Source organism: Corythoichthys intestinalis, chromosome 14 (assembly GCF_030265065.1).
Source record: "Corythoichthys intestinalis isolate RoL2023-P3 chromosome 14, ASM3026506v1, whole genome shotgun sequence".
Classification (NCBI taxonomy): domain Eukaryota; kingdom Metazoa; phylum Chordata; class Actinopteri; order Syngnathiformes; family Syngnathidae; genus Corythoichthys; species Corythoichthys intestinalis.
In genome coordinates, this window is record NC_080408.1 from 3,975,036 (window position 1) to 4,002,712 (window position 27,677).

The 27,677-nt window shown below is 40.8% G+C and overlaps 1 protein-coding gene across 1 annotated transcript in view; it reads left to right on the forward strand.

Moving 5' to 3' along the window:
• Nucleotides 1-27,677, forward strand: part of esyt2a (extended synaptotagmin-like protein 2a) — a 91,486-nt gene that overhangs the window by 55,812 nt on the left and 7,997 nt on the right. Inside the window, exons 8-19 of the mRNA XM_057857115.1 lie at nt 1,556-1,645; nt 3,497-3,552; nt 9,372-9,492; nt 9,553-9,729; nt 9,800-9,882; nt 15,238-15,286; nt 15,905-15,994; nt 16,063-16,158; nt 18,010-18,084; nt 18,153-18,239; nt 18,301-18,453; nt 20,561-20,874. Of these exons, the coding sequence (XP_057713098.1) occupies nt 1,556-1,645; nt 3,497-3,552; nt 9,372-9,492; nt 9,553-9,729; nt 9,800-9,882; nt 15,238-15,286; nt 15,905-15,994; nt 16,063-16,158; nt 18,010-18,084; nt 18,153-18,239; nt 18,301-18,453; nt 20,561-20,874 (1,391 nt within the window). The remainder of the gene's footprint in view (nt 1-1,555; nt 1,646-3,496; nt 3,553-9,371; nt 9,493-9,552; nt 9,730-9,799; nt 9,883-15,237; nt 15,287-15,904; nt 15,995-16,062; nt 16,159-18,009; nt 18,085-18,152; nt 18,240-18,300; nt 18,454-20,560; nt 20,875-27,677) is intronic.

The window sequence follows — 27,677 nt, forward strand, 5'->3', positions numbered from 1 at the left end:
TGATTTGATCTCATCCATATCTTGATCTGATCCTGAACCGATCTAATCCTGATCTGATCCGATCCGATCTGATCCTGATCTCGTCTTTTTTTTTTTTTTTTAATCCTCATCCCGATCTCATCCTGATCAGATCTGACCCTGACCCTGATCCTCTTCTGATTTCATCCTGATCTGATCCTAATCCTAAAACAATCTCATTTCACACTGATCTGACCTGTTCTGATCTGATCCCATTTTATCCTGATCTGATCCTGATCTGATCTTGACCCTGATTTGATCTCATCCTGATCTGATTTGATCCTTATCCTGCTTTGATCTCATCCTGATCTGACGTGATCCCGATCCTATCTGATCTGATCTCACTCTTATCTTGATCTGATCCTGAACCGATCTAATCCTGATCCTATCTGATCCGATCTCATCCTGATCTGATCCTGATCTTGTCTTGTCCCCATCCCCATCCTGATCTACTCCTGATCTGATCAAATCCTGATCTTGTCATGTCTCCATCCCATCCCGATCCCCATTCTGACCTCCTGCTGATCTGATCTGATCCTGACCCTGATCCAATCTTATCCGATCCTGATACGATCTCATCCTGATCTGAACCTTATCCTGAAATGATCTCATTTCATCCTGATCTGACCTGTTCTTATGTGATCCCATCTCATCCCGATCTCATCCCGATCTGTTTCTGACCCTGATCCAATATCATCCTAATCTAACCCTGATCCTGATTTGATCTCATCCTGATCTTGATCTGATCCTCATCTCGAACTGATTTAAATCTTATCTGATCCAATCCCATCCTGATATGATCCTGATCTTGTCTCGTCTTCATCGCTATCCAGATCCGCATCCTGATCTGATATGATTCTGATCCTGATCCGATCCTTATCTTGAAACAATCTCATTTCATCCTGATCTGACCTGTTCTGATGTGATCCCATCTTGTCCCAATCTGTTCCTGATCTGATCCTGACCCTGATCCAATCTCATCCTGACCCTGATTCGATCTCATCCTGATCTTGATCTGATCCTCATCCCGAACTGATCTAATACTGATCCTGATCTGATCCAATCTCATCCTAATCTGACCCTGATCTTGTCTCGTCTCCATCCCCACCCTGATCTGATTTGATCCTGACCCTGCTCCAATCTCATCCGATCCTGATCAGATCTCATCCTGATTCGATCTTGATCTGATCTGATCTCATCCGATCATTATCCTGAAATGATGACATCCAATCCTTATCCTGGAACAATCTCATGCTGATCCTAATTCTGATCTGATCCCTGATCAGATCTGATCTGATCCTTTCCCCCACATTTTGTTTGAAAAAAATTCTGGCACATCCATTCATTGACTGATTTGATTAATAAATTTACTCAATGAGATGAAAGGACTATAATCATGTGGCGACTCTGAAATGTTGTCACCTGCATAGGTGTGATAGGAGATGTACTGTTCCGTAATGTAGTTATATCATTTTATATTTTTGCTACTTTTTGTATTTGAAAACGCAAAATGAAAATTCCGTGTCTTGTCATTCAGCTTCACGGCGTGATGCGCGTGGTGATGGAGCCGCTTCTGGGAGACATGCCGCTGATCGGAGCGCTCTCCGTCTTCTTTCTCAACAAACCCGTAAGTTGCGCACTAATGGGATTTTCTTCTCTACTTTGACAGATGAAATTAATATATTTTTTTAAACTTGTCCTGTTAAAGAGCATACGACAGGAGAAAAAAAGTCTTAAATAGCATTATCATGTGAATTAGAATCATATTTTGAGACGATTCGACTATATACAACAATTTAGCAAAGCGCAGATGATGAGAAATTAGTCTTTTAATCTGCCGGTTAGCCACGCCTACCATTATTGGGCTCGAGCGTCCCCAACAGGTGGATGACGTCAGCGGAGTCACGATTTCATCTGATTTAGTACGCATTCCATTGAGGGGGAATTATTCACAACGAGGAAAACGCGACGAAGAGAGCCGCAAAATGTCATTGTTTCAGTCTCTCTACTCCAATATTTTTACAGGATATTCTTTTGATCCAAGTATTTTTCCCCAATAGCTAAATAAATGGCTTGAGAAGGACCAGTCAGCCCGTCGAGGGGGAACTATTCACAACGAGGAAAACGCGACGAAGAGAGCCGCAAAATGTCATTGTTTCTGTCTCTTTGCTTCAATATTTTTACAGGATATTCTTTTTATCCAAGTATTTTCCCCGATTGCTAAATAAATGGCATGGTCATGACAAATAACAGTCTTGTGCTAAATGGAATATGAAATAATAAAAATGCACTTATTCAGGACGACATGGCAAAATTACTCCATAATGGTCAAAACTGTTGACTTCACCTTTACTGTCGCACCTCCCGAACGCTATTTTATGACACCTAAATCGGACAAATGTCATTTCCCTTCCCCGGCTTCGGACAATGTAAACAAACCAAGAGGCGTGACAGCTAGCCGACATGCTAACCCGAACCGAGTGATGTTTCAAAGTCTTCGAAGCGGACAATCACACATAACTAGCCCGGATTATTTGACATGACGACTGGGTTGTCGATTGTCTTAGTGGATCGGCAAACCGCCCGGCGGAGAGCAATTAACAGTTTGTTCCCCGGAGGAGGGCGGCTGCAGTTGTTGTGCAGCAAACGTGCAGCTAATGTGCATGAGGAGAGCTTTTTACATGCCTATCAATGATTAGACGTAAGTAGTCCTTTATTTAAAGAAAGTTTGTAGTGTTTACTTTGTAATCGCTGTATTAATATTTGACATAATACAAAACAAGATGTTTACTCATTTCCTCGTAAGTCCAATGGTCCCACAGTAGTAGGGCTTGGCCAATATCCACGGTGATTGGGAACCTTTTGAAACTTCAAAAAGGCGCACGCCTCTCCCTCATAAAGCAAAATTTTTCTGCAGCCATTTGGCTGGCGTGATGCGAAAAATAAATGTATTAATCCGCAAAATCAGCGGAATCCTTAGTCCTCATACACAACAGTACGGCTGTTTAGTGAAGAGAACGCCTTCACCCGTACACGTCACAGCGCCCTCCTCCTCCATGCAAGACCGAAGCCAGAAATCACTCATTTTCATGGCGCGGGATTCCAAAAACTAAATGAATATAGCGATCGCTTCCACAAACATCCAAGTGGTCCATATCATTCAGGAGCATAGAATACCGCGTGTATTATGAAATAAACATGCTTTTTCGTGTCACATGCACTTTAAGCCATAACTAAAATTTGTAAAGAAAGAACTTCATGATAAGTCAATAAAAATCAATAAAACTTGAAATTAAACTTGAAGATGAAATCACGTTTTTTTTTTTTTTTTTTTAAATAGTAAAGAAAAGAAATTGAAATCTTCCAAAGAAACTTGATGATGAGCTAATGAGCTAATCGTTATTGTTGAATAAGAAGCAAAAAATCCCTTTTTAATACCAATTGTAAAACTCATATGTTCCTCAATTTTGTCTTTCAGCTCCTGGACATCAACTGGACGGGCCTAACCAACATATTGGACATTCCTGGGGTCAAGTAAGTCCTGTTTTTCCCTTCTCCCCATTCACTTAGGTGGGATTAGGCATGTGCTGGCTACCGGTTTCAAGGTTTACCGTGGTATTAAAACGGCACAATTTCAAAACCACTAAAATTTTCCGTCACACCGTAGTACCGAATTAGCTATCTTTTATATCTCAAAAATGCAGCGAGAAACCTGTGGCAGCGCTCACCCCCTTCCCCTCCAGTTCTTGCTCTGTCCTGTTTCTGTCGCTGTGCTGTAGAATAGACACAATGGCTGACTAAAACGTCACTAGTATGGGAGTACTTTGGCTACCGAAAAGAAAGACAGCCGCGGCTTAGAGGAGGAAGGACAGTGGACCTGCAGGCAACACCTCCAACATGATTTCACATTTACGTGACCATCATCCGTCACTTTACACAAAATTTAAGGCAAGTAAACGCTGCTTAGTGATTTTTGTGCATCTAGCATAAAATCTGAGAATTCTATGATCATTTTAAGTTTTGTTATACTTTTGATGCTGCTGCTGTTGGAGACCCATATACAGTAGGGCAAATAAGTATTTAGTCAACCACCAATGGTGCAAGTTCTCCTACTTGAAAAGATGAGAGAGGCCTGTAATTGTCAACATGGGTAAACCTCAACCATGAGAGAAAGAATGTGGAAAAAAATCAGGAAATCACATTGTTTGATTTTTAAAGAATTTATTTCCCAATTAGAGTGGAAAATAAGTATTTGGTCACCTACAAACAAGCAAGATTTCTGGCTGTCAAAGAGGTCTAACGAGGCTCCACTCGTTACCTGTATTGATGGCACCTGTTTTAACTCATCGGTATAAAAGACACCTGTCCACAGTCTCAGTCAGTCACACGCCAAACTCCACTATGGCCAAGACCAAAGAGCTGTCGAAGGACACCAGAGACAAAATTGTAGACCTGCACCAGGCTAGGAAGACTGAATCTGCAATAGGCTAAACACTTGGTGTAAAAAAATCAACTGTGGGAGCAACTATTAGAAATTGGAAGACCTACAAGACCACTGATAGTCTCCCTCGATCTGGGGCTCCGTGCAAGATCTCACCCCGTGGTGTCAAGATGATAATAAGAACGGTGAGCAAAAATCCCAGAACCACACATGGGGACCTAGTGAATGACCTACATAGAGCTGGGACCACAGTAACAAAGGCTACTATAAGTAGGGTTGTTCCGATCATGTTTTTTGCTCCCGATCCGATCCCGATCGTTTTAGTTTGAGTATCTGCCGATCCCGATATTTCCCGATCCGATTGCCTTTTTTTTTTTTTTGCTCCCGATTCAATTCCAATCATTCCCGATAATTTTTCCCGATCATATACATTTTGGCAATGCATTAAGAAAAAAATGAATAAAACTGGGACGAATATTACATTCAACATACAGTACATAACTACTGTATTTGTTTATTATGACAATAAATCCTCAAGATGGCATTTACATTATTAACATTCTTTCTGTGAGAGGGATCCACGGATAGAAAGACTTGTAATTCTTAAAGGATAAATGTGACTTTGTATATTGTGACTAAATATTGCCATCTAGTGTATTTGTTGAGCTTTCAGTAAATGATACTGTAGCCATTTAACTGTTCTGCCCAAATGCATGATGTGAAGTGCAACCATGACTGTGCGTAGTGACACCAATTGATATATCTTCTCTGCATTGTTAAGAAAAAGATCAACTACTACCTTTCTTCCCGACATTGCTTCCCACGATATTCTTAATTGTTGAGAGGGGGATTTTAAGGCTTTAGCCAATTAAATAAAGGCTCCAAAGACTGCCTAAATTCACTCTACTCATTTTACACTGCCTTTTAGCTCTATATATAGGTAAAACGGCGCCTTTATGGATTGAACGCGACAATGCGTGAGTGGGTTGTGCAGCGCATGCGTTAATTGCATTAAATTTTTAACGTGATTAATTAAAAAAAATTGACAGTGCTACTTTAAGCCAAAACTAAAGACTCTGGATGAGTTTAAGACAATTTGTCTGTAACGTGAAATTCAATTAGAAAACAATTTAATTAAATTATATATATATATATATATATATATATATATATATATAAATAATGGCTTGTTCGATATTTTTTTGCCGATTCCGATACTTTGAAAATGACGTGATCGGCCCGATCGATCAGGACATCTTTAACTATTAGTAACACAATGCGCCGCCAGGAACTCAAATCCTGCACCACCAGACGTGTCCCCCTGCTGAAGACAGTACACGTCCAGGCCCGTCTGCGGTTCGCTAGAGAGCATTTGGATGATCCAGAAAAGGACTGGGAAAATGTGTTATGGTCAGATGAAACCAAAATAGAACGTTTTGGTAGAAACACAGGTTCTTGTGTTTGGAGGAGAAAGAATACTGACTTGCATCCAAAGAGCACCATACCCACTGTGAAGCATGGGGGTGGAAACATCAAGCTTTGGGGCAGTTTTTCTGCAAAGGAACCAGGACGACTGATCTGTGTAAAGGAAATAATGAATGGGGCCATGTATCAAGAGATTTTGAGTGAAAATTTCCTTCCATCAGCAAGGGCATTGAAGATGAGCTGTGGCTGGTTCTTTCAGCATGACAATGATCCCACACAACAGTCAGGGCAACAAAGGAGTGGGTTTGTGAGAAGCATTTCAAGGTCCTGGAGTGGCCTAGCCAGTCTCCAGATCTTAACCTCATAGAAAATCTGTGGAGAGAGTTGAAAGTCTGTGTTGCCCAACGAAAGCCCCAAAACATCACTGCTCTAGACGAGATCTGCATGGAGGAATGGGCCAAAATACCAGCAACAGCGTGTGAAAAGCTTGTGAAGAGTTACAGAAAACGTTTGGCCTCCGTTATTGCCAACAAAGGGTACATAACAAAGTATTGAGATGAACTTTTAGTATTGACCAAATACTTATTTTCCACCATGATTTGCAAATAAATTCTTTAAAAATCAAACAATGTGATTTTCTGGGTTTTTTTCCCCACATTTTGTCTCTCATAGTTGAGGTTTACCCTTGTTGACAATTGCAGGCCTCTCTAATATTTTCAAGAGGGAGAACTTGCACAATTATTGGTTGACAAAATACTTATTTGCCCCACTGTAGACATCCAAATCTTTTTGAAGTGGTAGGGATGTGGTGGCAAACTGCCGATAATTCAAGAAATAAAAGCCCGCGAGTATGCGACCGGCATTTCCTGCTTACTTCCTGTTAGTTTTCACCACAGAGCAACCAGCCAGTCCTGCCGCTCTGCCTTTTTGAAATGTCGCCGTCCTCGTCAAACGGGTTTTTTCTGCGCGTGCAGTAAGTCAGCGGAGGGGTGACCTGCCCCGGCTACGCCCTTTTTTTCACTTTCAGACTTGGCTTTGGGCGAGTATGTGTGTGTGCGTGTTTCCTTGTGGAATGCGACTTCTCATGCCAAGGAAACACACCTAGCCGTGAAATACTGCAGGATAATTGAACATGCAGACTCTTGTGGGTCAAAGAGAGCATTAGGAGGCAAGTTTCGAGTAACGACGCCGCCTCCTGGCGGCCATTTGGTGACACTGCAGAGTGGGGGTGGGAACCTCGAAGTCAAGTGTTTTTCAAGCTTTTCTGAGTCACGGCACGTTTATACACTGGAAAAAAATCTTGCGGCACTGCACGAACTCAAAATGTTCCAAAATGACTTTCTGTACAGTTTATTTCATTATAATTTTTTGTGATATTTGATGTAACATGAAACATAATAGAGTAGGTTTCATCTCCACAACTCATACTAGAGCTCTTCATCTTCATGGTGATAAACTCCTTGAAATTCACAGCAGAAAGATGTCCAAATAAACTCTCACCTTAGAAACTTTCATTCATATTCAGTAGAGTTAAGGACATTGGATTGGTGGTGTATCAGTGTATCATTGGTTCATTCCATATCTGTTTAAGAGTCCGAACTGTTGATTTGAAATTCAAAATAGAATATGAGAGATTGGAATTATCATGGTATTTTTGTTCTATTTGTTTTAGAGCTGTCCCGACAAGTCGACGTTATCGACTACCGTCGGCGGTTAATCAAGGGTTAAAAAAATATATGCGTGACAAGTTCAGAATGTCGGACGCTCGGTATGCAAGCGGGGAAATTGGCACAAAGCCATAAAAGCGCACCAGAGTTGCCAAAACATTGACTTATTTCCAGCATGTCAGTAACGTGTTAGTTAGTAACGCCTTACTGTAATCTGATTACTTTTTTCAGTAACGAGTAATCTAACGCGTTCATTTTTCTACACCAGTAATCTGATTAAAGTTAGTTTCCTTAGTGTCTCTGCAATACTATTTTTTCATTGCCTCATAACGTATGTAGAATGAAGAATATTGTAGTCATGTACGAAAAGCATTTTGAATAGAAAATGCTAAAGTAAAAGGTTCCCGGTACGTGTTTCCATGACAACCTCTTAGCTATTTCCTGTTTTGGTCTCGCTTTACGGTTGTGGGACTGAGGCGGGTGGACATTCGCGCCTAGTGTTGAGACGTTGCGAGCGAATGTTGATCTGTGGATATGCATGAATGAAGGTGAGTAGTTTTCCTTCATTCTGGAGGGTATCAGCAAAAGGTTGGACACCCTACATGCGCGGCCGTTTCGTAGCTTTGCCGTAGCAACGACGGGCAGTCATCGCTCCAAGTTGGCAAGCTTTGTTTACATCATATGCGTGTTGCACATTTATGCCGTGAGGTGATGTGTTCGTTTAGCATCTGTGGGATGTGTTTTAAGTCCGATTTAGTGTAAAGTGCTTAGTTGCCGCCACGTTTTGTGGCCAAATTGACCGCGTGTGTGTTAAGAGGAGTACATCCGGGTTGTGCACGCGCATCCGCGCCCACCACCACATTTGCAATTTAGTGCAGTCAGTTTGCATTGTTTTACGTTGGCACTGATTTGCTGTTAACCATAACCCGAAATTCAGAAGTTTGGACATTAGGCTTAATCTTAGAGTTAGCGGGGTTTAATTGGTTGGTGGAGTTGATTTCAACAAATTCCAAACAGTTTGTCAGATATTTGTTAGTTTCAGGGCTCCAGAGTGGCTAAGCTAGCGCAAAATTCTGATATTCCCTTTCAAATTCAATCATTGGAAAGTCAGTTACATGTGATGACATTTTTCTGTTGTCATTCTTATGTTGAGGTGGCAAAGGGAGAAAATGGGTAAAAAGTTAAAGTAACTTAGTTAATTTGATAATGAAGTAATCAGTAAAGTAACTAGATTACTTTTTTGAGGTGTAATCAGTAATTTATCGCATGGTAAATAAAAACGAGGGCAGTAATTTTCTCGGCTGCGTTTCATCGCCGCACATGTGCGTGCTGCGTGTTGATGGCATATGAGACCCCAGTTCCTTTCACAGATGTTTATTGGTCTTTATTGGTCCTCAACACACTGTTTAATTAAAGTTCAGTCATACAAAATAAGGAATCATATCCATATTAAACACTGTAAACGGTAGCATTGCTACATTGAGGCTAATGGGGAAAAAAGACAACCTACTTTAACCTGCTATAAAACATTGGCAGTCTTCTCCAAAACGCAAACTTGCGGTTAAAAGGTGACACTTCAAACATGAAAAATTGCTGCTAAACAGCATTTGCAATCGAAAAAATGCAAAAAAAAAACCTATTACTGACACCATATGTAGTGACAAAAAGCTGAGTATAAAGCTTACGGTTAGCGGTTTGGCGAACTTACTTCCAGTGAACATTTAGAAATAAAAGCACGTCATGTTCGTCATATAAAATAACGATTTCTGCACTTTCTGGAGTTTTGTGATATATTTCAATGTGTTTCTTTCCTTGAGCAGCGGTCTCTGCGACAACCTGATCCAGGACATCATCTGCAGCTTCCTGGTGCTCCCCAACCGCATAAACATCCCACTGGTGGGCAAGGAGCAGCTGGAGCACCTCTTATTCCCCGTGCCCAAAGTACGGCGCTCACGCATGCCGACCCGTTAGCGCCCACCCTAACCTGTCGCATCCTTTCAGGGCATCCTGCGCATCCACTTCCTGGAGGGCCAGGACCTGCTGGGCAAGGACAAGTTCCTGGGCGGTCTCATCAAAGGCAAGTCGGACCCTTACGGAGTCATCCGGGTGGGCAACCAGCTTTTCCAGAGCAAAGTCATGCACGAGACGGTCAACCCCAAGTGGAACGCCGTCTTTGAGGTAAGGGGGGTGCGGTACGGAGGCATAGGCAATATTGAGGAAGCGCTGATGCTCGAGTTGTGCGTCGCAGGCTGAAGTTATGGACCCTGCCGGGCAGAATTTGGAGGTGCAATTGTACGACGAAGACACCGATAAAGATGACATGCTGGGAAGGTAACGCCGCGCCACTTAATAACATAAATGTGATGTGAGTGAACGCTGGCCTCCCTATGAATTTCACGAGTGGAAGTCCGATCCATTCTAACCGGAAGGCTGATGATACGTCCGTGAAGTTCAGCCCCCATCAGAGGCAAATTAATATAGAAATGAAGTTTGTGCTACGTTTGTGCTGTTAAAAATAGGGATGTCAAACGATTAAAATTTTTAATCGAGTTAATTACAGCTTAAAAATGAATTAATTGTAATTAATCGCAATTCAAACCGTCTATAAAATATGCCATATTTTTCTGTAAATTATTGTTGGAATGGAAAGATAAGACACAAGGCGGATATATACATACAACATACTGTACATAAGTACTGTATTTGTTTATTGTAACAATAAATCCACAAATGGCATTATTAACATTCTTTCTGTTAAAGTGATCCACGGATAGAAAGACTTGTAGTTTTTAAAAGACAAATGTTATAGTAATTTTATATTAAAGCCCCTCTCCCTTTTATATTAAAACCCCCTTTCAATCAAAAGTAGAGTTAATATAATAATAATAAGAATAAAAATAAAAATAATAAGAATAGAGTGACCAAAGTTTGAGTAAGTTTTACGTGTATTTTGCATAGCTATTTTGATATGGAATGCCAGTTCATTTTGCATTGTTGTTTAACTGTGTGTCAGAATAGGGCCTCATTACTATAGACTGAAGTGCTTTTCTTTTTGTGAACATTATTTTTTTTTTTAGAGCGATAGGAATATTATTTTTGTTGTGCTTTCACTAAACGATACTTATGTTTGTTGTGAAGGAGAAGCTTATGCCAATAAACGGCGCGGTCCAAAGAACGCCTGTGTCCACTCGCCTTTATAAAATACATATCTCTGTACATATCTTACCCAAAATAAAACTTATCGAAATGTGTGGAGCACAAATAGCAATTTGCATTGCATTGTGCATACAGCATAAACATCTCACAACTACTAATTCTCCCACGTTTTGAAGAAATAACATTAGTATGGAACGGCGCTGCCCCCAAGCGGCCGGTGGCATTCTCTTCACTCTTAATGTCCATAAACGGCCTCATTGTAATCTGTTTAAGGCAATGTGCGAGCTGGTCATTCAGTGCATGCGTTAATTGCGTCAAATATTTTAACGTGATTAATTTAAAAAATTAATTAACGCCCGTTAACGCGATCATTTTGACAGCCCTAGTTAAAAAGTTTCATTTTTGCTGCTATCGTTTTTAAGATATTTACAATTCATAAGTTGAATATTAATGGAGAGTGAGAGTAAAAGACAGCGCGTGTGTATGATCCGTATAATTTTTTTTACACATTATACACACACACACACAGTCTCCAAAGAGAAAAAACACCACAGGCTGTATTATGAAAATGTTGTTTTGAACAGATGTTTACAATGGTGGAAGACTTTAAAAAAGTAGGTTAATGGTAGAGAGGAAACTAGTGAGCCATCTTGGCATGCTAACTAGCCATGTTATCCGCCTCGTTAACACGTTTGCGTTAAAGTATTTGTTTTGCCACCACTGGACACACTAAACACACAAACAAACAGCGTTTACTTACCTTCAATTTTGTGTAAAGTGATGGATGATGGGCATGTAAATTTGAAATCATGTTGGAGGTGTTGCCTCCCCTGGCAACCACCCTCCACAACAGTGTTGTTTTAGGCAGCCTTATTCAATTTCATCTTCATCTTTTGGATGATACTTATTAGTCAGATTTTAGACATTTCAAAATGTATTTGTCTTCGTCTCGTTTTTGCTGACGAAGACTTAAGACTAATTTCATCTAGTTTTAGTCAACATTTACCAAAATATTTTTTATCAGTAATATTTTAATAATTTCTCCAAAATTAAATAAATAAATAAATAAATAAAGTAGGGCTGCAGCTATCGAATATTTTAGTAATCGAGTAATCGACTGAAAATTCTATCGATTAATCGAGTAATCGGATAAAACAAATATATTTTTAGGTGAAGAGAAATTATAGATATACATGAGAAAACAAGACATTTTATCATTTTCAGTCAATCAATGTCTTTATTTTTGATGTGTATTGTTGAAAACAGCCAACAATTGCATCTCAGATGTAACTAGGATTAAAAAAAAAAGACTAATTCACTATATATATATACATATATATATATATATATACACACACCTAAAAATGCCTTTACGCTTGATAACACACATCGCTTAAAAGTTACGATTTTTTCCCACGTTTTTCAATTGAATTCTTATTTGTGTCAAGCCATTTTTAAGTTCTAGTAAAGTTTTAAGTTAGTCTAAACTGTAAGTCCTGATAGGATTTTGAATTTTTGCAGTGTTCAAAATAAATGTATGATACAGGCTGTATTGGAGCACATTAGGGACTAGTGCTACTTGGTGTTTTATCCAGCAATGACTACTGAGCTAAAATTGATAGTTAGCATTATTGAGTTTTTATTTGACACCCTCATCACTCCACAACGCTATGTTATGTTAAAGCCTGTATGTAAGACACGTTAGCCACGCATCGAAAGTGGTCTTAATTAATAGAAACCTAGCCCTCCGCAGGGCTAACGTTACGTGAGCTAGTAGTGACAGTAACGTTAATCTTATATATTAGCGCTTAGCGCTCTTTGTTAGCGTTTAGCGCTCTACTGCTTTAAGATGGCGGCTGTTTGCTAACGCTGCCCAGACGCGGCCTAGTCTGTCATTGTGCATTGTGTTCAACATACATGTGATCTCTATGAGACTCACCAGAGCTAACTGCAACTAACGTAGCATGTGCAGGCTAGTATTTTGCAACGTCGGAGTAGTTTGTAGCGGCTGTCTGCTGCTGTAAGTTTTTTTTTTTTGCTTCTTCCTCTACGCACGTGACATCAGCGCGTTGTCCCGCATTAAAAGTAGTCCGAGCAAAACGTAATGCTTAGAGCTGTCAAAATAAACGAATACTCGAGGTGAATAAAATTACTCGGATCAGTTTTTAAACTCGAGTTACTCGAGTTACTCGAGTATTCGTTTCAGCTCTAAAATAAAGGTTTCCAACTATTTCGACTGAACATTGACAGACGAGCACGTATTCTAGCTAGGGCTGTCAAAATTATCGCGTTAACGGGCGGTAATCAATTTTTAAAATTAATCACGTTAAAATGACGCAATTAACGCACATGCCCCGCTCAAACAGATTAAAATGACAGCACAGTGTCATGTCCACTTGTTTTTTGGTGCTTTGTCGCCCTCTGCTGGCGCTTGGGTGCGACTGATTTTATGGGTTTCAGCACCATGAGCATTGTGTAATTATTGACATCAACAATGGCAAGCTACTAGTTTATTTTTTGATTGAAAATTTGACACATTTTATTAAAACGAAAACATTAAGAGGGGTTTTAGTACAAAATTTCTATAACTTGTGCTAACATTTATCTTTTAAGAACTACAAGTCTTTCTATCCATGGATCGCTTTAACAGAATGTTAATGTTATAATGAAAACAACACTTTACTTATGTACAGTATGTTGAATGTATATATCCGTCTTGTGTCTTATCTTTCCATTCCAGCAATAATTTACAGAAAAATATGGCATATTTTATAGATGGTTTGAATTGCGATTAATTACGATTAATTTTTAAGCTGCGATTAACTCGATTAAAAATTTTAATTGTTTGACAGCCCTAATTGTAGCATCTACAAGGACAAAGGCCAATTTTGTGATTAGCTACACTCAGTAAGAAAACAGTACATGATTTTCAATTTTTTATCGCCACTTGGACACCACGGACTTTATGTAAAAAAAAATTGTTCGAGAGTTTAGGGACGCTAGCTGCTAGCATTAGCCTAATGCTAAGCGAATGCTATGCTCATGCTACGAGTTACATTTAGTGTGTGATGATCGCTGAGCAAAGACTTTTAAAGGCTAAAGCAACATTGCATAATCTCTCTGGCAAAGTACTGGTGCGCAATAATTTTTGGTCCGATAATTATCGGTCCGATAATAGGAATTATGACGTCATCCCGATAAATCCAATAACATTATTAATAGGACCGATAATATGTATTGTCCTGGCTTTACAGTTTACAGTGACTTTGCACACTAGCATAGGAAAGCTGTTGACCATTAGCGGGGCATTGCTTCCACCTGCTGGTCAGAATAATTCGTTTCATCTATTTTTTTGTCACAGTAGTTTTGTTCACATTACAAGCTCATTCACATACACATTGCGGTGTCTAGCGGTCGCAGTGACAATCGTGAATGCTTTCTGTTACGTTTCCGCCTCGGAAATATGTCTAAGTATTTAATGTTTACTATAACATATGGATGTGCACCATATGTTTACTCCAAGAGAACAAATCTTACCGTGTGTGCAAGCCTGCATGGAGACTGTAAACGAAACTGTTGGGTCGGGAAGGGGGGGGCACAGCACATCGAGTAACACAACCAGACACCGCTACATGCAGGCTAACTACACATAAAATGCCACACATTGTGAACAAATAAGGTGAAGGAATCTGGCCTTCTAGCCAGATTGCCGGAATCATGGCAGCTGAACCCCCAGACCCGCGCTGGCGCAGCTGCAATGACCCGGGCCGGCGAGATCCCGACGACCCGGCCAGAATGCCAAACTCCGCGCGTTCACCTTAGTCTTAACCCCTTGTACTGACTCTAGTTTGAAGGCTATAAAAAGGCTTCAAAACACAAGTTGACAATTTATTCTGAGTCGACAGCAATCATACAGCACAGAGGGTCCTAGGTGGGGATTCAGGGTCACCATATCACATGTCAACAAAAGGTTCCCGAGAAAAAAATGACAACGATTAGTTAAACATTCAGTCTTTTTGAAGACTCTCGTGGGGTGGGCTGTGGGCAGAAGAAGGGTGCATTTGGGCGTTGTTTAGGAATATTGTCTGTTTGTGGATTGGACAGGAGGATTCGGAAGTTACTGTTGTCAGGGCAATGAGGGTTGTGGATTTTGCCACCTCAGCGTCAAAGGGGCTCTTGGAGTCATATCAGTCGTGTTATCAGTTGATTCCGGCAATCTGGCTAAAAGGTCAGATTCCTTCATGGCACATGCCTAGTCTGATGAGGGCCAACTACAATGAGGTGCAAATGATATGTTTTGATTTAGATTAATTTGTTTCGATTTGTATTTGTGGTCAGACTTTATTTGACAGTGGTGTCATATGACCACCATAATGATGACATTACACTGTCATGAGCATGGTCAATGAATACTTATGACAGATGTCATTAATTGTCACCTGGCAAATTATATCACTTTTGAATCGACGTAAAAGATGCTGACTAGACATAAATGGAGTTCGTGACATTGTTGCATGACTGTCATTCCAGCGTAACCATCGACTTGGGCGCGTTAACCAAGGAGCCGAAGGTGGACGAGGTAAGCGGGGTGAAAACACAGACTCGTTGGCTGCACATTGAGGGAGATAGACGTTCAATGTTACTTGCTTTTAACCTTTTATAGGGGCAGTGATTATTTTTGCTATTTTAAAAACAAAATTTATCCTCGTAAAGACCTGGCGTCTACATGCAAAAACGTTGCATTTTATGTCTCATAAGCCACAATATTTTGTTTACATGACCCAAAATAAATGTAACGTTCACAAATGTGGATGCCAGGTCTAAATTAGCATTTTTAAATGAATAAAAATTTAATAAAATAGAATTTTTATTAATGAAAAAAAATCATGGCCGACAATAACACTCTAACACTCTTTTTTAAATTATTATTTTAATTTCATAATGTTACCTCTTTGCCTGTCACTTACAATGATATCTAATTCATTTAAACTGGGAGGGCTAGCTGTAAATGCTAATCTTGCCCAAGTTAACATTGGTTCATTTGCCCCTCCCAGTCAAAATGGATTGGCCGTCTAGCGCCGTCATGGCAGCCAAATGACTTAAAATGAGTAACCCCTGCTAGCTTAATGCTAACACATAATGCGAAAGACCATTGAGAGGCTAAGAGCTAGCAGTGTTGTTTTTTTTCCATGTCCAGTGGTTCAGTCTGGATGATGTGGCTACCGGGAAGTTGCACCTGAAGCTGGAATGGTTGTCTCTTATGACCACGCCTGACAAGCTAGAGGAGGTTAGAAACGGCGGTGACGAGCCGCCACGCGCGTCACCTGACTTTCCGTTCCGCTTCCCGCCCGACAGGCCCTGGCTAGCATCCGCGCCGACCGCGGCAAGGCCAATGACGGCCTGTCCTCGGCGCTGCTCATCGTCTTTTTGGACTCAGCCAAAAACCTGCCGGTGAGTGATAAATTCAAATGAATCAAAATGCAGACCTAGAAATTCCTTATCTGACCTCTGAGACCTTTGACCTCATGACCCCTAAATTTAATCTCTTCCATTTCATTTGAAAGTCATATGCCGCAAGTATGATAATGATCCCTTACTTTGTCCTTGACTTATCGTCAACACAAATTCAATTTGTTCCTGTAACATTTGACCTCACGACCTCTAAATTTAATCTAATCTTTTATTTCATTTGAAAATCATGCTCCAAGTTTGTTAAAAATCCCTTTATTAATAAGTTAGCTTGAACACAAATTCAATTTTTACCTGTAACCTTTGACCTCATCACCCCTAGATTTAATCTTCTCTATCATTTCATTTGAAAATTATTTGCCACAAGTATAATAATCATCCCTTTCTTCATTCTTTAGTTAGCTTAAACACAAATTCAATTTGTTCCTGTAACCTTTGCCCTCATGACCCCTAGATTTAATCTTGCGTTTCTTTTGAAAATTATATTTGGCAAGTATGTTAATAATCCCGTTCTTCATTCTTGTGTTATCGTCAACACAGACTTAATTTTGTCCTGTAACCTTTGACCTCATGACCCCTAAATTGAATCTTCCGTTTCATTTGAATATCATATGCGGCAAGTATTTCAATAATCCCGTTCTTCATTCTTGAGTTATCTTCAACACAAACAATTCAATTTGTTCCTGTAACCTTTGACCTCATGACACCCCGAATTAAATCTTCTCCACCATTTCATTTGGAAATCATTTGCCGTAAATATGATAATAATCCCTTTCTTCATTTAGGAGTTATCTTCAACACAAATCCGATTTGTTCCTGTAACCTTTGACCTCGTGTTCCCTAAATCCAATCTTCCGTTTCATTTGAAAATAATATCCGGCATGTATTTTAATAATCCTGTTCTTCATTCTTGAGTTATCATCAACACAAATTTAATTTGTTCCTGTAACCTTTGACCTCACGACCTTTAAATTTAAACTCATCTTTCATTTCATTTGAAAATCATGCTCCAAGTATGATAATAATCCCTTTCTTCATTCATGAGTTAGCTTGAACACAAATTCAATTTGTACCTGTAACCTTTGACCTCATAACCCCCACATTTAATGTTCTCTACCATTTCATTTGAAAATCATTATCTGCAAGTATAATAATCCTTCCTTTCTTCATTCTTGAGTTAGCTTAAACACAAATTCAATTTGTTCCTGTAACCTTTGACCTCATGACCCCTAAATTGAATCTTCCGTTTCATTTGAAAATCATATGCGGCAAGTATGCTAATAATCCCGTTGAGTTATCTTCAACACAAACAATTCACTTTGTTCCTGTAACCTTTGACCTCATGACACCCCAAATTTTGTAATGTGATTGCTATTCATTTCAATTCATTTTCTGGGTACTTCCTTCGCTTTGCTCCATATCATTTGCCATCTCCCTCTCTTGCTTGCGTTTCCTCCGTCTCCTTTTCTTCTTGCTTTGGCACGTGTAGAGCGTATTTGAGGGCAACGTGGGCAGCGGGCATCTTTCCGAGCGGCGGGCCGCCGCCCTGGTGTTCTGCGAGAACACGGCCTCACTCTACCGCAGCTTGTTTGTGAGTTGAGGCCGTGACTTCCAACTGCATGCGTCTTGCTTTTGTTGAGCTTTACAAGACGTCAAATTCCAACGGGTTCTATTCAATTAACTATTGACAGTAATAGACGTCAGTGTTTGAAACTCTTTTAGCTCGATGCTAACACCTGATGGGAAAGCCTATAGACAGGCTAAAGATTTCGTCAGCACAAGTATTTTCATAGCAAATAGTGATCGCTTTTGTATCGTATTCTGTTGGCATAGGCCGGGAAGAAAGTGACCAGCGATCCCAGTCCGTTCGTCCAGCTCCGAGTGGGTCACAAGTCGCACGAGAGCAAGGTGAGCAAAGTCCATTGAAATGAGCTTGGTGATGAAACTGAAGCAATTTGCATGGATTTGAATTGTAGACGCGCTACAAAACCAATGAGCCCGTGTGGGAAGAAGCCTTCTCCTTCTTGGTCCACAACCCCAGGACTCAAGATTTGGAGGTGGAGGTACGGAGGAGTTCTCCGTCAACCGGCTAGAAACTTTTCTCACCCGAGCGCTCTCCTTTAGGTGAAAGACGCTAAGCACGACGACTGCTCGTTGGGGACGCTGGCCGTGCCTCTGACTCGCTTGCTGGAGGCGCCGGACATGACGCTCAACCAACAGTTTCATATGCGCAACTCGGGACCCGGCTGCTGCATCAAGTTGAAGTTGGCTCTGCGGGTACGGCAAATTTGCCACATACCAAATAAAAATGGCATATGCCAAAAGCCATTTTTCCGGATACCAAAAAAATGCCACATACCAAAATCCATTTTGCCACATACAAAAAAATGCCACATACCAAAATCCATTCTGCCACATACCAAATTAGAATGCAATATGCCAAAAATCCATTTTGCCACATACAAAAAAATGCCACATGCCAAAATCCATTCTGCCCCATACCAAAAAAATGCCACATACCAAATAAAAATGCCATATGCCAAAAGCCATTTTGCCACATACCAAAAAAATGCCATGTGCCTAAAGCCATTTTGCCACATACAAAAAATGCCACATACCAAAAATGCCATATGCCAAAAGCCATTTTGCCACATACCAAAAAAATGCCACGTGCCAAAAGCCATTTTGCCCCATACAAAAAAATGCCACATGCCAAAATCCATTCTGCCACATACCATAAAAATGCCACATACCAAATAAAAATGCCACGTGCCAAAAGCCATTTGGCCACATCCAAAAAATGCCACATGTCAAAATCCATTCTGTCACATACCAAAAAAGAAACATACTAAATAAAAATGTCATATGCCAAAAGCCATTTTTCCGGTTTCCAAAAAAATGCCACATACCAAATAAAAATGCCACGTTCCACTTGCCATTTTGCCACACACCAAAAAAATGCCACATACCAAAATCCATTTTGCCACATACAAAAAAATGCCACATACCAAAATCCATTCTGCCACATACCAAATTGGAATGCAATATGCCAAAAATCCATTTTGCCACATACAAAAAAATGCCACATGCCAAAATCCATTCTGCCCCATACCAAAAAAATGCCACATACCAAAAAAATGCCACATACCAAATAAAAAATGCCATATGCCAAAAGCCATTTTGCCACATACCAAAAAAATGCCACGTGCCTAAAGCCATTTTGCCACATACAAAAAATGCCACATACCAAAAATGCCATATGCCAAAAGCCATTTTGCCACATACCAAAAAAACGCCACGTGCCAAAAGCCATTTTGCCCCATACAAAAAATGCCACATGCCAAAATCCATTCTGCCACATACCAAAAAAATGCCACATACCAAATAAAAATGCCACGTGCCAAAAGCCATTTTGCCACATCCAAAAAATGCCACATGTCAAAATCCATTCTGTCACATACCAAAAAAGAAACATACTAAATAAAAATGTCATATGCCAAAAGCCATTTTGCCACATACCAAAAAAATGCCACATTCTAAAATCCATTCTGCCACATACCAAAAAAATGCCACGTGCCAAAAGCCATTTTGCCACGTCCAAAAAATGCCACATGCCAAAATCCATTGTGCCACATACCAAAAAAATGGCAACATACCAAATATAATATAATATAATATAATCATACCAAAAAAAATGCCACGTGCCAAAAGCCATTTTGCCACATACCAAATACCAATTTTCGTTCTCGCTGTCTCTCCAATGTGGACCAAACTCTAGCAGGGATGGAACAGCCCTTACCAGGGGGTACAGTACCTTGTACTCCCGAAGCACCCCCTCATAGGACTCCTCGAGGAACACGGTCGAACGCCTTCTCCAAATCCACTAAACATACGTAGACCGGTTGGGGGAACTTCCATGCACCCTCGAGGACCCTTGAGAGGGTGTAAGGCTGGTTCACTGTTCCACGGCAGGGACGAAAACCACACTGCTCCTCCTGAATCCGAGATTCGACTTCCCGACGGACCCTCCTCTCCAGCCCCCCTGAATAGACTTTATCAGGGACGCTGAGGAGTGTGATCCCTCTATAATTGGAACATACGATGCGGTCCCTCTCCTTAAAAACGGGGACAACCACCCTGATCTGCCAATCCAGAGGCACTGTCTCCAATGTCCACGCAATTTTGTAGATGTGTGTCAGCTATGACAGCCCCACAACATCCAGAACCTTTAGGAACTCCGGGCGGATCTCATCGTCCCCCGGTGCCTTGCCCCCGAGGAGATTGGAACCAACAGGTTCTACCAAAATTTGGTGGCAGCGATGATGTCCACGAGTGACTCATTCCAATTCACAGCAGTTTGTTTTTCTGTTTATTTCACTTTCAGGTGTTATGTCTAGATAAAGACACCTCCACCGGGACCGAGCAGGACCAGAAGGCGGCCACCGCCGACCCGTCCGATCCGGCCGCCGACCCCATTCCGCGCTCGGCTTCCGCGTCTGCCCAGGACGTCCTGAGGCGACGCCGGTGGGACGACGAAGAGCGGGCGTCGCACCCGGCCGAGAGGGGCCGTAGCTCGTCCCAGTCGGGGTCGCAGCACTTCCTGGACGGGGGCAAGGAGGCCACGCCCAGCATCGCTTCCGACATCTCCAACCCGTTGGCGGCTCAGGAGCTGCACCAGAGAGTCCAGCAGATGCAAAAGTAGGCACAGATTCTCCAAATCAATTTCCAGAACGCGAACCGTTATTTCGATAGTAAGTTAATTATAGTTTTTGCGATACATTGTATCGTATGTACATACATTATTTAGTGTTCTATTAATCAGAGTGCGATATTTTAACAAGCAACGTGCAATGGAATAAAAAATGATGCACTGAGAAAAGTATTATATATACTATATATATATATATATATATATATATATTATGGAACTATGTGATATATTTTTTAATTACTAAAAAAAAAAAAAAAAGTAAAAACCAGAAATAGGTGAAAAATTACTTTCACTTGATTTTTTTTCCAGAATATTTTTAAAAAAGTTAAGCTCAAAAAGACTTCATTTTTCTTTTATTTTTAAAATCAAAATATACATTTAAATAATAAATGTAAAAAAAATAATGAAATATTTGCTGTATTTTTTTTTACTGTTTTTGATAAAAACATGAAATAAAAAAAATCAATTGCGCACGTGTTAAAATCAGCACACCAAGTACGTCCTGCTGCCTTTAGAGGGAGCCACAAACCACTCGTGTTCTTTGAGGCAATCTCACCATATAACACTTCACTTTCAACAACAACAAAAAAGTCACTAAATTTACAAAGAAAGGAAACAACACAATTTATCTCACCTTCCAGCGGACAAAGTCCTCTTGAAAATCTCCGTGGTAGGCTACAGTGCTGGCCAAGAGTATTGGCACCCTTGCAATTCTATCAGATAATGCTCAATTTCTCCCAGAAAATAATTGCAATTACAAATGCTTTGGTTGTAATATCTTTATTGATTTTGCTTGCAATGAAAAAACAAAAAAGAGAATGGAAAAAATATTAAATCAATATCATTTTACACAAAACTCCAAAAATGGGCCGGACAAAAGTATTGGCACCCTCAGCCTAGTACTTGATAGCACAACCTTTCGACGAAATAACTGCGAACAACCGCTTCTCTTACAATGCTCCGCTGAAATTTTAGACCATTCTTCTTGGGCCAACTGCTCCAGGTCTGAGATTTGAAGGGTGCCATTTTCAGATCTCTCCACAGGTGTTCTATGGGATTCAGGTCTGGACTCATTTCCGGCCACTTTAGAAGTCTCTAGTGCTTTCGCTCAAAGCATTTTCTAGTGGTATTTTAAGTGTGTTTAGGTCATTGTCCTGCTGGAAGAGGGAGACCAAGCTTTCTTACACTGGGCCCTACGTTATGCTGCAAAATTTGTTGGTAGACTTCATAATGCCATGCACATGGTCAAGCAGTCCAGTGCTAGAGGAAGCTAAGCTACCCCAAAACGTCAGGGAACCTCCGTCATGTGTGAATGTGGGGACCGTGTTCTTTTCTTTCTCTGTTTTTTCCCCCCTGTAAACTCTATGTGGATGCATTTTCCCAAAAAGCTCTACTATGGTCTCATCCGACCAGAGAGCTTCTTCCAAAATGTTTTTGGCTTTCTTTGGTAAGTTTTGGCAAACTCCAGCCTGGCTTTTTTATGTCTCTGGGTCAGAAGTGGGGTCTTCCTGGGTATCTTACCACAGACTCCCTATTCATTCAGATGCCGAAGGATAGTATGGGTTGACACTGTTGTACCCTCGGACTGCTAGTGTTGTATCGGCCGCGAACGATTCGTTCTTTTTGAACGAATTGTTTGGGTGAACGAGACCGAACTAATCACCATCTGCACTGATTCGTTCTATGAAGTTGGTGCTTGTTCACTGCGTGGGAGGGCGTTGAGCAAGCGGCAGCGTCTTCTGACATCGCACACGACCAATCAGACGCCAGCCTCATCGCGGGCAGGGGAGGGAAACAGAATCAGGGCGTATGTCACTCACTTCCACGTGTGGCCAATGAGCAGCCAGCGTGCAGACAGGGGGGCAAGACTGAGTTTTGTCACTTCCCGTTCAGTGACTCGGTCCTCCGGTTCCTGACCTAGCTTGCTGCTAACTTGACTTTCCAGTAATGAATATGCGGTGAACGAATCAAAAAATGAAAGGAAAGGACTTTGTCACATATTTGTTAACGTGGAGCCTATCAAATGCAGCTCAAAAAGACAAAAACACCACACAAATCTAGCATGGTTTAGTGTACTACTTTTCTCAACAGACTCGCGACTATCAAATTTACAGTAATTTAAAACACGGGTAGCTCCGAGGCAAGCAAAAGCTGAGCTGCGGTCGCGTGACGGCAATGAAGGGGGCAAAGAACTGTCACTATAGGGAGGCTTCATGGCAGCGATATTTACCTCATATGTGCACAGAAAAAAATATTTAGTATGATCACCATAATACTGATTTGCAATGAAACGGTATATACATGTCCATTTTTTCCAAGTGTTTTATTTTATTTTTTTTTCGTGTCAGGTGTTGGTTGGTTTGACAAATTATGTCCATCCGTCCATCGTGTGCTACTCAAGCGCCCCAAAATAACGCACATGGACACGGGAGATGTCGCAATATGTCTACATTTTTCTTAACAGACTAATGAGAGTAGAAAGGCGATATCGTAAAGAGCAAACAATTATTTCTTGTCAGCATTTGACGATCTGAGATCCGGGGACGACAGGGGAGCTGACCGGATTATTTTATTTATTAATACCAGTCAGTGCAAAAATTCAATACGATCACCATAATACTGATTTGCAATGAAACTGTATATACATGTCAATTTTTTCCGAGTGTTTTTTTTTTTTTTTCGTGTCAGAGCGTGTCGGTTGGTTTGACAATTTATGTCAATCCGTCCATCATGCGCTACTCAAGCGCCCCAAAACAACGCACGCAGACACGGGAGATGTCGCAATATGTCTACATTTTTCTTAACAGACTAATGAGGGTAGAAAGGCGACATCGTAAAGAGCAAGCAATCATTTCTCGTCAGCATTTGACGATCTGAGATGCGGGGACGACAGGGGAGTTGACCGGATTATTTTATTTATTAATACCACTGCAAAAATTCAATACGATCATCTTAATACTGATTTGCAATTAAACTGTCAAATATCAAAATGTAGTATTGTCTTTATTTCAGAGCAGCACATTCAACAACTAGCTATTTACACTTATAGTTTTAACAATAGTAACTAAAAATAATAGTGATGAGCATAAAAACAAAAATACAACAGAGCGAGAGGTAAATATGATGTGTTGGTCGTTCCATATTTTGAAATTTAACTTTCGATTTATTTTGATTTTCGTGACAGCAAGCATTGTAAATGTGATCGAGAACATGCTAAAGAAAGTCCGTGCGCCCCCGACCCCAACCCCCCGCTCCCCCCACAAAAGGAAAACGTTTAACCGTGTCCTCAATCGAAATGCAAGCACGAGCCATGACTTTGAGCCCATAGAACTAGGACAGACGACGCGGAAGTTCTCCCTCGCTTTTGCAGCAGCGGGAGGGAGACGAGGCTGTCTGTGAAAGCAGAATGATATCGCCTGTCACTCATTACTGAAACTACGACGAGCGGTCAATGAGGAGCCTGTGTGCAAGAGAGAGGGAGGGACCAAGAATGTCACTTCCCGTTCAGTTATACTGCGAAGCGGTCTTTGGTGATTCGTTCGGCAACGTCACTTCCCGTTCACTAACCGAACGATTCATTTGGGCGGGGAGGGAGATGAGGGGGGCGAACGATTCGTTGAACGATTCGTTTGAACGAATCTTTTTACTGAACGATCCGGAATGGATTCGTTTACTCAAGTGAACGACAGATCCCGTCACTACGGACTGCGGGACTGCTTGAACTTGTTTGGATGTTATTTAGAGGCGTGCGAAATTTCCGATTCTTAGATTATTTGTGATTCGGCCATGGAAGATTAGAGAACGATTCACAAATATCCAAATTCCGATTATTGAATTATACTAGGTAAAGCGGAAGTAAAACACAGTCAGCGCGGTCTTTGGAACGCAATGAGGAACAGACCGAGAGTAAATATGTTCAACTCATGCCGCTATATATACAGTGCCTTGCAAAAGTATTCGGCCCCCTTGAACCTTGCAACCTTTCGCCACATTTCAGGCTTCAAACATAAAGATATAAAATTTAAATTTTTTGTCAGGAATCAACAACAAGTGGGACACAATCGTGAAGTGGAACAACATTTATTGGATAATTTAAACTTTTTTAACAAATAAAAAACTGAAAAGTGGGGCGTGCAATATTATTCGGCCCCCTTGCGTTAATACTTTGTAGCGCCACCTTTTGCTCCAATTACAGCTGCAAGTCGCTTGGGGTATGTTTCTATCAGTTTTGCACATCGAGAGACTGACATTCTTGCCCATTCTTCCTTGCAAAACAGCTCGAGCTCAGTGAGGTTGGATGGAGAGTGTTTGTGAACAGCAGTCTTCAGCTCTTTCCACAGATTCTCCATTGGATTCAGGTCTGGACTTTGACTTGGCCATTCTAACACCTGGATAGGTTTATTTTTGAACCATTCCATTGTAGATTTGGCTTTATGTTTTGGATCATTGTCCTGTTGGAAGATAAATCTCCGTCCCAGTCTCAGGTCTTGCGCCGATACCAACAGGTTTTCTTCCAGAATGTTCCTGTATTTGGCTGCATCCATCTTCCCGTCAATTTTAACCATCTTCCCTGTCCCTGCTGAAGAAAAGCAGGCCCAAACCATGATGCTGCCACCACCATGTTTGACAGTGGGGATGGTGTGTTCAGGGTGATGAGCTGTGTTGCTTTTACGCCAAACATATCGTTTTGCATTGTGGCCAAAAAGTTCAATTTTGGTTTCATCTGACCAGAGCACCTTCTTCCACATGTTTGGTGTGTCTCCCAGGTGGCTTGTGGCAAACTTTAAACGAGACTTTTTATGGATATCTTTGAGAAATGGCTTTCTTCTTGCCACTCTTCCATAAAAGCCAGATTTGTGCAGTGTACGACTGATTGTTGTCCTATGGACAGACTCTCCCACCTCAGCTGTAGATCTCTGCAGTTCATCCAGAGTGATCATGGGCCTCTTGGCTGCAATTCTGATCAGTTTTCTCCTTGTTTCAGAAGAAAGTTTGGAAGGACGGCCGGGTCTTGGTAGATTTGCAGTGGTCTGATGCTCGTTCCATTTCAATATGATGGCTTGTACAGTGCTCCTTGAGATGTTTAAAGCTTGGGAAATCTTTTTGTATCCAAATCCGGCTTTAAACTTCTCCACAACAGTATCTCGGACCTGCCTGGTGTGTTCCTTGGTTTTCACAATGCTCTCTGCACTTTAAACAGAACCCTGAGACTATCACAGAGCAGGTGCATTATACGGAGACTTGATTACACACAGGTGGATTCTATTTATCATCGTCGGTCATTTAGGACAACATTGGATCATTCAGAGATCCTCACTGAACGTCTGGAGTGAGTTTGCTGCACTGAAAGTAAAGGGGCCGAATAATATTGCACGCCCCACTTTTCAGTTTTTTATTTGTTAAAAAAGTTTAAATTATCCAATAAATGTTGTTCCACTTCACGATTGTGTCCCACTTGTTGTTGATTCTTGACAAAAAAATTAAATTTCATATCTTTATGTTTGAAGCCTGAAATGTGGCGAAAGGTTGCAAGATTCAAGGGGGACAAATACTTTTGCAAGGCACTGTATAAAAAAAAAAAAACAATCATACCTGACTCGGGCCGAAAGCGGCTACAAACAACGCCCAGTTGCTAGTTGCTACAAACATACGGCTACAGTAGATATCATAAATGTAGAACTAGATGCAAAATGACAGACAACGGCGGTGTAAGAACATGTATTATTGAACAGAGATGCGAAATGACACTTTCCGGCGTAAGTAAACAGCCGCCATCTTAAAGCAGTAGACCTCTCTAGAAGGCTCTGTTGTTGCAAACCTAATTAACTTTTTATCTAAAATAGTCCTAAATCGGCAGAATATTGTCTTGAATCTATCTTTAAATGATGAAATAGTGTTAAAACTTTGACAGAAGTAGACAGAAGGGAAATTATGGAATAACGGGAGCAATTTTAACAAATGCAACAGTTGATTCACAACATTAATTGAATGTAGTTTAAAGCTGCTGATACAGAATGGGGACTGGAGTTTTTTATTTACTGTTATTTTTGTATATTTGTTTACTGTTATGTGTTAACTTGATATTGAAATTGTAGTTTGGTTTAGCCTGAGAGGATTTTTGAACAATTTTGGAACTAATGTACAAAACATTAAAAAAAAAGAAAGAAAAGGAGGTGGGTGCATCAATAATCGTTTTATAATCGAATCAGAGCCTCTGAATCGTAATCGAATCATTAGGTGCCCAAAGATTCCCAGCTCTAATGTTAGTCAAGGTCCTTGATCCACCATTCGCACAATCTTTCGTTTAAATCTCTCATCAATTCTTCTTCCGTCCACATCTAGGGAGGTTAGCCACAGTGCCAGAGGCTTTACACTTATTGATGACACTGCGCACGGTAGACACAGGAACATTCAGGTCTTTGGAGATGGACTTGAGATTGCCCATGCTTCCCCACAATTTTGCTTCATTGGGCTTTCTTTTCTCCATGCTCAATGTGGTACACAAAAGGACACAGGACAGAGGTTGAGTCAACTTAAGTGTGATTTAGTTTTTGCTATTACCTGTTATGTGCCACAGGTAAGTAACAGATGCTGTTAATTACACAAATCAAGAGAAGCATCACATGATTTTTCAAAGGGTGCCAATACTTTTGTCTGGCCCGATTTTGGAGTTTTGTGTAAAATGATAATTAGAGAAATGACTTGATCAGACGATCGGGTCCGATCAAGTCATTTTCAAAGTATCGGAATCGGCAAAAAAATATCGGCCATGCCTTTTTTTAATATATAT